Raw genomic sequence first — 12,164 nt, 5'->3', positions numbered from 1 at the left:
ATGTATATCACGCGAGTGGCCGGTATTACCTGCGAGGAGTAGTGCGTATATATAATGTACCTTCTGCTCGCCTCCGCTTGATTTATAATGGTCACGTGTATAGGTAGTAGCCGTCGAGTGTGCATATATACACACATGCACGTACGGTATACATACAGATCGCAGCCTCTCTCTTTCTCTCTTTACACACTTGCCGAGGAATGCTAATTTCTCATCGTGCCGATCGCTACTATATATAAATATATGCGCGTACATGCCCCGATCGATCCTCTTTACCCGCGCACGTGTGTACCTATATGGCTGATGCCTCGAAATGAAACACAGGATGCGGGATCGCCGCTGCCGATTATTATATGCGCCCGAGGTATTTCCGCGATTTAAAATTTCGCCCTTTTTTTCCTTCCGCAGGAGCTTGTCCCGATGGCAATGCCGATCCCCGACCTTTTTTTTCGTTTGCACCACGTGATTGCAAATCGAGTCGGAAGCTGCTGCAGGTACGTGGTACAGAAGAGGATATCGGTTTCGCGGATAAACCTGTTCGCGTTATTTCCACCATCTAAAATTACTCCCGATCGAATTAACGATACCTCGATCCGTGATTGATTGAAAAATCAAGGCTCTCGCGCCAAACTCTGAAATCGGTAGCTGTACTCTCTGCGGCAAGGGAGAAAAAAGGGCTCGGGATTCCGATCAGTCATAAATCTCATCCGAGGGGATCGTCCCCCGCACGCGCTCGTAAATCGATCGTTCTCGTACAACGAAGAATTTTGTTTTTCCTCCTCGCGGATCTAAGCGCACGCGCCACTCGATCTCCATTAGATCGGTAAGAAAAAAAGTGCACGGGGCGAGGCGCAAACAAAGAAAAATCCACACGGCACACGTACAAGTACACACAAGCAGATAGTGGTCGTCTTGCGATGGTAAATTTACACCGGAGCGCGATTCCGAATGAACCGGATCGCGCAAAAAACCGACAGCGCGGATATCGTAAAAACTAGCCCTCGAGGCTGACGCCGAGTCGGCGCGTGGGCGGTGCATGCCCTTCTCTTGGACGGATATTATACGCGGGGCCCGGCGAGGAGGAAGCTCGACGGGGGCTGGAGGGCCTTTTTTTTGTGAATTTCCGATGAGAAATTTTAATTGGATTGATAGAGAGATGATAAAGTTAATTAAAACCCCTCGTACCCTCTTCTATGGGCTCGTACTTGTTTCTATTTTCTCGTTTCTTCCTTCATTTGCTCCTTGGTGGTATTTACTTTCTGCCGTGTGGCACAGCGGAAGCGTACCTTAGTGAGTTCATCTAAAATACTTATCATTGAAAAAAAAAAAAGTTTTGCAACCTTTAGCTCCTACTGAATTACATGACGCATATATTTCTAGTTTTTACGCAATATTTTAGCCTCTGCACGACAAGTTACCAAAGACCCATCAACTCTATACGCACAACGAAGCCTATAAGTGTTGTGCGTATAGGTAAGCGTCACCCTAAAGCGAAGCTCGTAAATAAAGCTTGTTGCGCTTGTAAAAAAGCAGAAATAAGAGCAACGAGAGAAATCAGCGAGCCGGCACGCGGTGCGCATACTCATAGGCACCTACTGCACTCTTCGAGTCGAGCGAAAGAGGAGATCGAATGAAAAAAAAAAGGGGGGGGGGAATTTAAGAGAGCAAAAAAAAAAAAAAAAAGAAAGAAGGAGGCGGGGGAAACAAGGCTGGAGTCTCGTGTGTGCGACGACTTCTTTTCTTGTAAAACATAATAAAATGTAAAGAGCCGGCCTGGAAAAATTCACGCTGCGCGCGATTTGTCGCCCCAGGATTGAGTCGGCCGATACATAATAGGTATTAGCGAACGCCGAGGAATGCCATGTTTTCTCTCTCTCTCTCGTCCGCCGCGGTGCTCGCAAAAAGACAGAGAAAGGTTTAGTGCACAGCCGCCAACAACTGCGGTGGTACAGGTATCCGTGTATATACCGATACGGACGCTCATGTATTTTAGAAATGAATATTACATAAGCAGATTGATTTTGCTCCGATTTAAACCCGGCGGGCATCAGGATTTGTCTCTCTCTCTCTCTCTCTCTTTTTCTATACGTATGTCCCACTCTTGAGCTGATCTTCCCGATTCGGAGAGCAAGCATAAATTATGCTTTTTTTTTTGTCGCTCGGATGATTGTATTCCACCCGCGTGTCCGTATAGTGACTAATTACATTTTTAGCTTATTTACCTGACGATCTTTGACGTTAAGTGGGATCAACGAGGAGTTTTGTGAGTCATGATTTTTCTTTTTTTTTTCCCAACAAGCGCTAACTGATTGTTTCAACTTGTGTAAAAAAAAGTAAACTGATGGTAAACTGACTCGTTGCTTTTTCTTAGCGCCACATGGCTTACCGCAAATTGGAGATTTTAACTTCAAATTAATGAGATGGTCACACGTATCGTGAGGACCCAAACTGTAGTCAAACAAGATGTTACGTCTCTGGTTCAGATTTACCTCATCTATGAAGAATTTCGCTCTGTTGGTTAAAACTTAGCCCCTCCACTGGTTTATTCGTCACTGAAGGTATAATATTTATTAGGAAAGTTTCAATATTTTTCATCGATGAAAATTTCTTTTTCGCGACAGGTTTGTCGATATCGTGAAACTGTAATGTTTCAGAGTCCATTGTCGAGAGTCTGGTACATCGGAAATCCATGCATTTGGGACTAATTCGATACGTCAAAATGGTCGATTGACAATGGAAATCGCCAATTAATAAATATGATTCGTCTCATCCGAGTAAAAGAAAAGAAACTCGATCCTTACCATTTTCGAAAAATCAAGAATACAACCAAGTGCCATTATAATTCGTATGTATATACAGCGGCAGCGGAAACTGCATCGATCCCCCCTACTCTGAACTACGGGGACGGAGAAATCGAGCGAAAAGTGTGCTAATTCTGTAAGCGCTCGTTTCAAGGGGCTCCCTTTTCCCGAACGAAAATGTCCGTGTCTGATGCATCGGCTTTAAATCGAATTAAGGAAAAGAGCGGATGAATGAGCCGGGAACAAAGTTCATTCATTGGGTTACCTACTCAATGGAACACCTTGAGTCTCGTTTTTTTTTTGTATCCGTTTATTCAACATTTTTTTTCTTTTTTTAAATTATAGGTATTTGCTTCCGTTTCGGAATTACAGTGTAATATATTTATGCTTTTCTTTCTCTTTTTTGTTGGTTGTGTGGCGTATAGGACAGAACAGGTTGGACAATCGTCGGGGCCATTTACAGGGCTGGACGAGTTTTTTTAAAAATACACATCGTCATTGTTCGTTAATTCTTTTTTTATACATCTTTAGCGCGTTTCACGCGTTTACGCATAATTTACGTATATTAGAGTATGTTCTTTTCAAAAGTCTCAGTGAAGTGACTGCGGTAAAGTATATACGGTCAAAACCATCCATTTTGGCAATTTCGGTCAATATTGCAAGTTAAATGTGATCCATTTGGTTTTTTTTTCTTTGTAATTGAAGGAAAAATATTTAGAAAAAAAGCATACAATTTAGATGATACTACATTCGCTCTTTCGAAACAATAATTATGCGTCTTACGTTCGTTTGCAAACACAGAAAATCGGTAAGTTTATGCACTTGTAATTACCAGCATCGACGAAAAACGTCGTACACAGAATGTAAAAAAGAGAAAACTCGACAATATTGGTATATCCTTCGTTTCTCCTCTCTCGTGTTTTTGTTACAATACATTCCACTTATATGGCCATGCAGATACACAACGCCTGCAAACACCGTATACGTGCATGTATCTACGTATACTTGAATGTATGTAATGCATATAGATCTAGAAAATCTTGAGTGCCGACTTCTCTTTTAACTGTAATTTTTTTACTCCTGTTTTTTTTTTTCTTGCAAAAAACACCCTTGCCAGAGCCTTTTCGGTACGTTTAGCGCGGTGTACGTTATATAATTTAGTAAGCCGGCTACACATATAATTTCAAAGTGATTTGACGAGCATTTATGTTGTATACATACGTAAGCGCGATTTCTTTCCTTTTTTTCTTCTACTTACTTATTGTCGATGATCGGTGGCGTCGGAGTAAGTAGACTTTTTTTACGTGTTTGTCCGTATACAATACATAGACATAAATGCACGAGTATTTCACATGTACTTTTAGTTTATGCTTTCTTAACTCTTATAGTGCAGTGCAATGTGTTTAGGAGGGACTGCGTTGCAATTTTTTTTAAGGTAAACTTTTGGACTTTACAAAATATAGAAATCTATCTTTTTTTTTTCCTCAACAAACTTGCTCCATAGAAAAATTATTCACAGTCATCGAATATCCGCTGTATAATCACTCGAGCTGTCAAGTATTTGTTAAACTTTTTTTTCCATGCCCTCAGTGCGTTTTTTTTTTTTTTTTTTTTTACAGCGTAGTATGCTTATGTTGAACATTTTGAATTTAATTCAAGTACGTATACATAGTTACAACAAGCTCGAGTAGGTAGTAGTATATATATTTTACGTATTTTTTCAAGTTAGATATTATATATGTTTTCATAGACACGACATTCAAATATTGACTAGATTTTCATTGTTCTCCTTTACTTTTTTTTTAGTTTCCATTTCCAACTCTCATTGATATTTTTTTACACAGTTTAAAGTTACATGGTTTTTTTTCTCATCAACAAGTTGATATGTCCCACGCGACTTTTCAAATGCACCATTTATCGATATCATAATTCGTCAGTATTCAAGGCACGATGTTTCCATTCTTTCAGCTTTTCCTTTGTTTAAAAAGAAAAAAAAAATGAATAATGAAATTAAATATGAAAAAAAGCATCCTAGTGAATATAATATAAGCAGGGTGAATGGTTTCATGCAGGATTATATGATGACAAAATGAAAAATAAATCAAAATTTTCGTTTAAAAAAATTATATTTCTCAATTCTGGCACATGTTGCTGAACACAACATAATTTCTTCTGTTTCTGTTCGCTTTTTTCTTTTATAAATAAACTTAAAAATTATAGACAATATTGATCATTTACAAACGCTCGTCTCGCCGTTCTCGTGTCGAGATTCTCGCATATACATAGTTTTTTTTGTTGTTTTTTTTTGTTTTTTTTTTTTATTTTTTATTACTAGTCTCCTTTACCCAACAACCAAATCTACTTCTTCGATCATTATCTTTTCATTTTACATAGGCTCGCCCATGCAACAAAACATTATTTCTTGTACTTTTTTTACAAAGACTGAAGGGAGGAACTTAATATCATGACGAAAATTTACACAGGGTACATTTTTTTTTTTTTAAACTCTTTTATTGTTACCAAAAAAATCATTTCTGCTGCTGGCGAGTGTTGCTACGTCAAAGGAAAATAAACGACATGATTAAACAGTATACTTTTCTTTCAAGTTATCTCTGGATCAAGCATGGTTGGCGGTAAAGGATATACTATGTTTTTTTTTGAGGATCGATTTGCGATTTTCAAACGGGATAACAAAATAAATAATAGAAGCATTAAACATTGATTAATAACGTAACTAGATAATAATAATAATAATAATAATAATAATAAAAATGATGATGATAATGTTCGTAATGATAATAATTAATAATTAATGATAAAAATAGTAATAATGATAATATTACGTCACTAACGAGAGCGCAATGGCTAAATTACAAAAAAATAATAATATTATTAATAATAAGAATAATAATAATAATGAGAGAGCAGAAAAACAAGAAACAGATTGCCGTCTGGCACGCTAACCATCGCAAACTGTTGATATATAGTATTTTTCGCTCGCCCGTCGATTCACTTGCGTTTGCGAGTGATCACCAAAAACACACAACAGATGAGGAAAACATACTTTGCCCGTCTTAAATAAACGATATACACTCAAACATGACAAAAAAAAAAAAAAAAAAAAAAAAAAAGAAAATTAATAAATAAAAATAAAAAAAGTTCAAACAAGTATCGGTTCAAAGTATCCTCTCCGGCACTCGGCGCATTAATATACTTTTTACTCGCCAACAAAATCAAACTCAACGCAATTTATACACACAGCGCCTCGCTAACATAACTTTAATTTTTTCAACAACCCTCGTACAGCGGACTATATATCAAAGTACAAAGTATAGACACGGAGGGTGAGGTATGGGGGGGGGACAAGTAAAGTGGAAAGCTTGTTTTTTCTTACAAATAATATTTTACAAAGAAAAAGACAAAGCCGGAGGGAGAGCCAGCGTCAAGAAGTACATTACTCGGCAAGTGAAAACAAGCTCGCATCTCCCAGGCTTTTCCTTCTCGAGTTTTGTCCTTAAAAATCTATCACTCGGTAGTACACGCGCCTGTTAAGTGTATATTACGTAAATCTGTGTTTGTCCCTTAAACACTTTAAGTGATTTAAAAGAGGTACGGCAATAGAAAAACATGTCTGTACAAAAATATACAGAGAGAAATAGCGCCAAAAAAACGCGGGCGAGGGAGCTGGGAGATAACCAGTAACGCGCGTGGCCTCTCACAGTTCTCGTGCTTCTTCTCTCGCGGAGACTAAGTATATATAGTTACTTCGTTGAGCACAACTTTTTAGTTTATCCGTTTTTTTTTTTTTTTTTTTTTCCTTTTTAATTATTTCAGTTCAACTTCCGTTTAATTTTTTCTTTCCATTCGTTAACATGAAACATGCAATAGCCACGACGGGGAGGTGGGATACAGTTCGAGCTCACAGTTTTCAGACGTGTGGGCGGGAAAAAAAAAATTGAGTAATGTTTTTTTACATTTCTTTCAGAAATTTTTTCTGCTTTGCTTTTCTCGCAATGAGTATCTTTATCGTCCTATGGACGCTTTTTTTGAGTGTTTTTTTTTTTTTTTTTACTCTATTAGCTTTCTTCATCTGTTAACGCTCACATAATTATGGTCATGGCCCGCCTGACCATAAAAAACCTAACGAATGCATTATAATTTTTTTTTTTTTGTGAAATTTTTTTTGCAAATTATTTCTAATCATTTCGTCGTTTAATAAATAGGTAACCTTTGACGGCAAAAAATTTCACGCGTCCTCCGCGGCTCTTTAATATGTCAATAACAGAGCAACGATAGCCTAATTTACAACCATGCCATTACGAAAAAAAGTAACACTCGTTTATTTTTAACAAACGCTCGATCGATCGAAGACAATAATTTATTTTTTTTTTGTTTTTCCATCTAACTGCGCCGCATCGAAAATAACTTTACAATCAACACAAACATTTTGTTCTTTATACGCAGGTACATGTATATATTTTCTTTTTCATCTCGCAATAAATGTAGTTTCGTACAAAAATCAACTTTTTTTTTATATAAAGATTTTTGTTTGTTTTTTTGTGGTTTTTTTTTTTTTGTTTTTCACAATGAGAAAAAAAATATCACTTATACATTAATAATAAATATAGTTAACGAATCAACGATATTATCAAAGCTACCGTTCGATTTTTTTTTTTTTTTCAGTATTGGCATCATTTGTTTGCTCGACCAAATACTTGGGCAAACAAATAAATTTTTAATCTCTGATAGAGAGCAGCATTTACAAATCAGACCAATGGTTAGAGTAATTTCTTTTTTTTTCTTCCTTCAACGCTGACCTTGAAAATTTGGCACATCATACAAGTATACGTGGATATACTTTCGCGAGACACCCGCAGGGCTATCATCAGGTGGGACGACATCGCTATACATGGAAGGCAAACGACGCGGGGAAACATGTTTGTTTTTCTTTTCATTTTAAACAAAAAAATTTTTCCTTTTTTTTCAATAAAACGATCGCTCGAATTACAATTTTGTCGAATCAATTTCAAACACAACAATCGACACAAACTTGAACGGGAATGCCTTCACGCGTATACAGTTTGCTCAAATTTTTCGTTTGTTTGACAAAGAGCCCAACCCTCGTTGAAAAGAAAAAGGCTGAAAACAACCTCCGCTTCAACGATTACGTATATTTAGTAACACTTTCGAGTCGATTTTTCACCTCCAATGCACATCGTAAGCGTCGTACAAACGGTAAAAAAATTCAAAAAGAATCGACTAAAGGTGCCAAAAGTACGTCCACCAATAACGATAATCGGTAAGTAGTAGTATTCTGAAACAGCGCGACAGAGAGACACGCAAACGAGCACAGAGACACACACACGTACGTGTAATTGAAGTCTCATCTTTGTTTTTCCCGGTAAATTGTAACGACCGGAGGGGCAAAACCACCCGGGACACCCTTCCTCCCCCGCGATCGCAAGGACCCACACAAAGGGCGATCGCGCCGATGGAGACAGCATATATACGGTAATACTGATCAGCGCTCTGCGCTCGGCGGGCGTTTGTTCGGGTGTACAAGTGATACGCGCGCGAACGAGAAAACACAACGAGCCACGGCCGGTGGTCGGTATCAGCCCGCGGGTAAGCGTCATTCGGTCTTGATGGCCGGCGACAACTGCAGCCCGTTGGCCCCGAACTTTGGACTCTCGGGCATCAGCTCCGCGGACAGGTTGCTGCTGCTGCTGCTGCTCCCGGTGCTCCCAGTCCCACCCCCTTTCGTTTGCTCGTGCTTGGCGTTGTCGGGGTACCTAGAGTGGGTGCGCATGTGCCTGGTGATCATGTCCCTCCGGCAGGCGGCGTAAACGCACTGGGGACACTTGTACGGCTTTTCCCCGGTGTGGGTGCGCTGGTGGGTGCTCAAGTGGTCCGACCGGCTGAACACTTGGCCACAGACCCGGCACGTGTACGGCTTGACGCCCGTGTGTAGGCGCATGTGCCTCGTTAACATGTCCGACCTGGCGAAGCTGCGATTGCACACGTCGCACAGGTAAGCCTTGGCCGAGGAGTCCTGGGGCCCTTGGCGCCGGTGGCGCGAGGCCATGTGCTTGGCGAGCCGGTCGTGGAGGCTGAACATCTGACCGCACACGGGACAAACGAACGCCACGTCCGTGCCGGGCGGCATCTCCTCGACTACCGGCGACACCTCGAGGTTGTATCGCGAGGCGACGCTCTCCTTGGTCGTGGGCGAGGCCACGTCGCCCCTGACTACAGGCACGCTAACCGAGCCGCGGCTCATCAGGCCCGGTGGCAGCAGTTGGAGCGCCGGGGGCTTGAGGGAGGCAAGTAGGCCCTTCATGGACAAGTCGAGCGGCGAGTCCTGCTGGGGGCTGCCGCTGCTGCTCGTCGAGTTGTTGGACTCGAGGGAGCCGCTACGCGCCGCGAGGTGGTGGGCGGTGGTGGTGCGGTGGTGGTGGTGGTGCTTCGAGGTGGGCTCATCGGGCTCCGAGTGGCTGCGGCCTCGGTGGTGGTGAGCCAGACTGGGCAGGTACTTGGTGTGCAGGTAGTGCTCGAAGCTGAACGAGGAGGGCGACGCGGGGGCGAAGCTTAGGGGCGTGAGGGGCGAGGTAGGCGACGAGAGCATCATCGGCGAGCTCGAGCAGTGGACGCAACCACAGCCCGCGTACAGGGCCGGCGGTGGTCCGTGATGATGGCTTATACTACCGGTGGTGGTGGTGGTGGTGGTGTTTTGTTTGCCGTCTGGTTTTTCCTCGGCCGGCTCGCTGGGCGATTTGGACTTTCTCCTCGCCGAGGGAGGCCCGTTTTCCTTGGCCTTTTGGACAGGACTCTCGAGAATTTCCGACCTGGACGATGATCTCGGCGACTCGAAGACGTCCTCCTCCTCGCCCTCGGAGGGCAAACTCGTGGCCCCGAGGTCGTACCTCGAGCCACTGCTGCTCGAGTTGGGCCTCGCCCCGTTGTTGTTGGGGTACTTGGCGTTGGGCCCGTCGTTGCTGGGCGAGCCTCCTCGGTGCTGCAGGATGTCGAGGACCTGGGAGAGGCACTTGCGCTTGCGGGGCTGCAGGGCCGACGACGATGACGAGATGCTCCGGTGGTGGTGGTGATTGTTGTGCTGGTGATTGTGGTGGTTGTAGTGGTGCTGGTAATGGTGGTTGCGGTTGGCCGTGGCGGCGAGGGTGTTGTTGTTGGTGCACGAGGGCGGGGGTGGCTTCGCCGGGCCGGGCGGCGCTGCGGCGGCGTCCTCCACGGCGCTCTCGGCCATCGTCATCGAGGTAGCGCGGCACCCGCCGCTTGGGCCCCCTATGGCGCCGCCTGACGCGACTCTGTCCGCCTCGGCTACCACCGTACTGCCGCCGACTGCGTCCTCCTGGAATCACGGAAAACAGACAGGACGAATCCCTCGTTAATCACCTCATCGTACATACTCATTGGATTGTTTCATTCTATATTTATATATTTTCATTTCGTTGTTTATGTGTGTAATTTTGTTGTCTAGAGTATAAATATAACCTCAATCGGACCACTGCGGTATTATCGTCAAACTAAAATATACCACAACGTGAGAAATCGATAAAAGTCTTACGAGATTGATCGCATCGAGGAGGAGGTAAAACTTTGGAAACGCTTGCCGATTTGTCATTGAATGGTCGTCGTCGTCGTCGTCGCGCGGTCGAGCAAAAACTTTGTGGATAATCGAAATAAAAGAGGCGAGGCGAGCGCAGGGGGAGTTTCTGTCACGCGAGGTTCGACCCACCCACGGCGACTCGGGAAATAAAGGAAGATCGAGCATCGCGAGTACGTGATGATGTTTGTTTATTTATTTATTTATATACATACATATATATATTTTTTTTTTCTTCATCAAGTAGCAAATATGTTGTAATTAAGCAACATAAAAAAAAATGTACTATACCGTAATATCTACTATAAAGCAAATTATCAAAGAAGGGAAAAAAAGGGAAGGTGCACTAGACATTGACCATAAAAATCGATGCGACATCCTACTCTGAACTCGTTCGGTTTAACGATGAAGTAATGAGCCTTTTCATCCGAGAGCGAGAGAGAGAGAGGAGGGGAAAAAAGGTATACGATTGTAAATCCGGGCGCGCGCGAAAAAGCGCCATAATTCAGGCGAAGGGGCGCGCTCGGCAGGAGGCACCGGTCGATGACGAGAGGCGCATTTTGATGGATACGCGAGCGCGCGCTCGAGGAATTTTTTTCGCGCCGAGTGGGCGTTCGAAGATCGGCGCGAGGGCTTTTTTCGCCGAAGGAGTCGCAACCCGTGCAATATACCTCCTTCTCGTTTTGGACTTTTATGGGCACGGAGAGCAGAGTCGCGTGCTTTTAATGAATTAAATTACCCTCGCGTCTTCGTCCACGAACAACAGACACACGCGAGTTGTGAAAAAAAAAAAAAATAAGGCTGCGCGTTCGGGGAGCCCGGCCTTTGTTTCGCGAGAAAATCAATGTATTACCAACCACCGACACGCCGGTTGCCCGATTGGTATTTCTAGTTATTAATTTCAATGGTGCCTGTAATTGGTCCCGGTAAAGTGTGCACGCGCGTCATAGGTACAACCAACCCGACGACCGCCACGATAATAACAATATTCAACGCGGCGAGCGCGTTTTATTATACACACACGAAGCGGCATTGTTATAAATCACGGTTCGGTGTAATATGATTCCTAAATAATAATTAATCGATCCCGCGGCGGGGCGACACGTTATTTATAGGTGTCGTTTCGTTCGCACGCGCGTATATACATAATTAGCCGCCAACAAAACCTTTTAATAATTCATTTATTTTACAGGCGTTAGGAAAAAAAAAAAAAAAAAAAAAGAGGGACATTACGAGTATCCGCTTGTTTCTCCGTTGCACACGTTGGGCCCGCGCGCTGCGGTACGGGGAATTTGCAAACTCGAGAATTACCATCAAGATTAGATGGCGGACCACAGTCCTTTGCGACGTTTTTTTTTTCCCCCTTGCAGCGGGACGTCGATATATTATATCCCGTTTCCAGGGTGTTGGAGGGGGAGGGAGGCACACACTATCACAGGCACCGGCGTTGGGAAAGGAAACTGGTGCGCGCTTGGAAAAATGTACCACGGCTCCGGGAAAAATGCCATGTACCTTTCGTTTCCTGCGTGCATATCGGACACCCGTGTACCTATACCATTATAATGAGGTGTTTTCGTAATCGTTATCAATCAGTCACTTTGGGTGAAACTGATTTTTGAAGGGGAAAAAAAAAAAAAAGGTTTCACAGTTATCCCCGTGGCTCCGCCTCCTTCGGTGGTAAATAAATTTGTGATTTTTCACGCGCCCGACGACAAGTCCGATGAAATATATCCTCCCTG

The 12,164-nt window shown here is 43.1% G+C and overlaps 1 protein-coding gene across 3 annotated transcripts in view; it reads right to left on the bottom strand.

The window, feature by feature from the left end:
- Positions 1 to 6,596: 6,596 nt before the first annotated feature.
- Positions 6,597 to 12,164, bottom strand: part of klu (zinc finger protein klumpfuss) — a 44,682-nt gene continuing 39,114 nt past the window's right edge. For 2 of the 3 annotated variants that reach the window (XM_089598553.1, XM_089598554.1), the window contains exon 2: positions 6,597 to 10,170. In XM_089598553.1, the coding sequence (XP_089454679.1) occupies positions 8,434 to 10,071 (1,638 nt within the window). In that variant the 5' untranslated portion in view covers positions 10,072 to 10,170 and the 3' untranslated portion in view covers positions 6,597 to 8,433. Of the gene's footprint in view, positions 10,171 to 10,386; positions 10,542 to 12,164 lie in introns of those variants that run through there. The other variant, XM_014363523.2, reaches the window with a different exon arrangement.

Source organism: Copidosoma floridanum, unplaced genomic scaffold (genome assembly GCF_036245765.1).
Source record: "Copidosoma floridanum isolate Cflo_tuat_1 unplaced genomic scaffold, Cflo_Japanese_pri ptg000006l, whole genome shotgun sequence".
In the NCBI taxonomy this organism is placed as follows: Eukaryota; Metazoa; Arthropoda; class Insecta; order Hymenoptera; family Encyrtidae; genus Copidosoma; species Copidosoma floridanum.
Note: the sequence above shows the minus strand (reverse complement) of the source record. Positions and strands in the feature narration are given on the sequence as shown.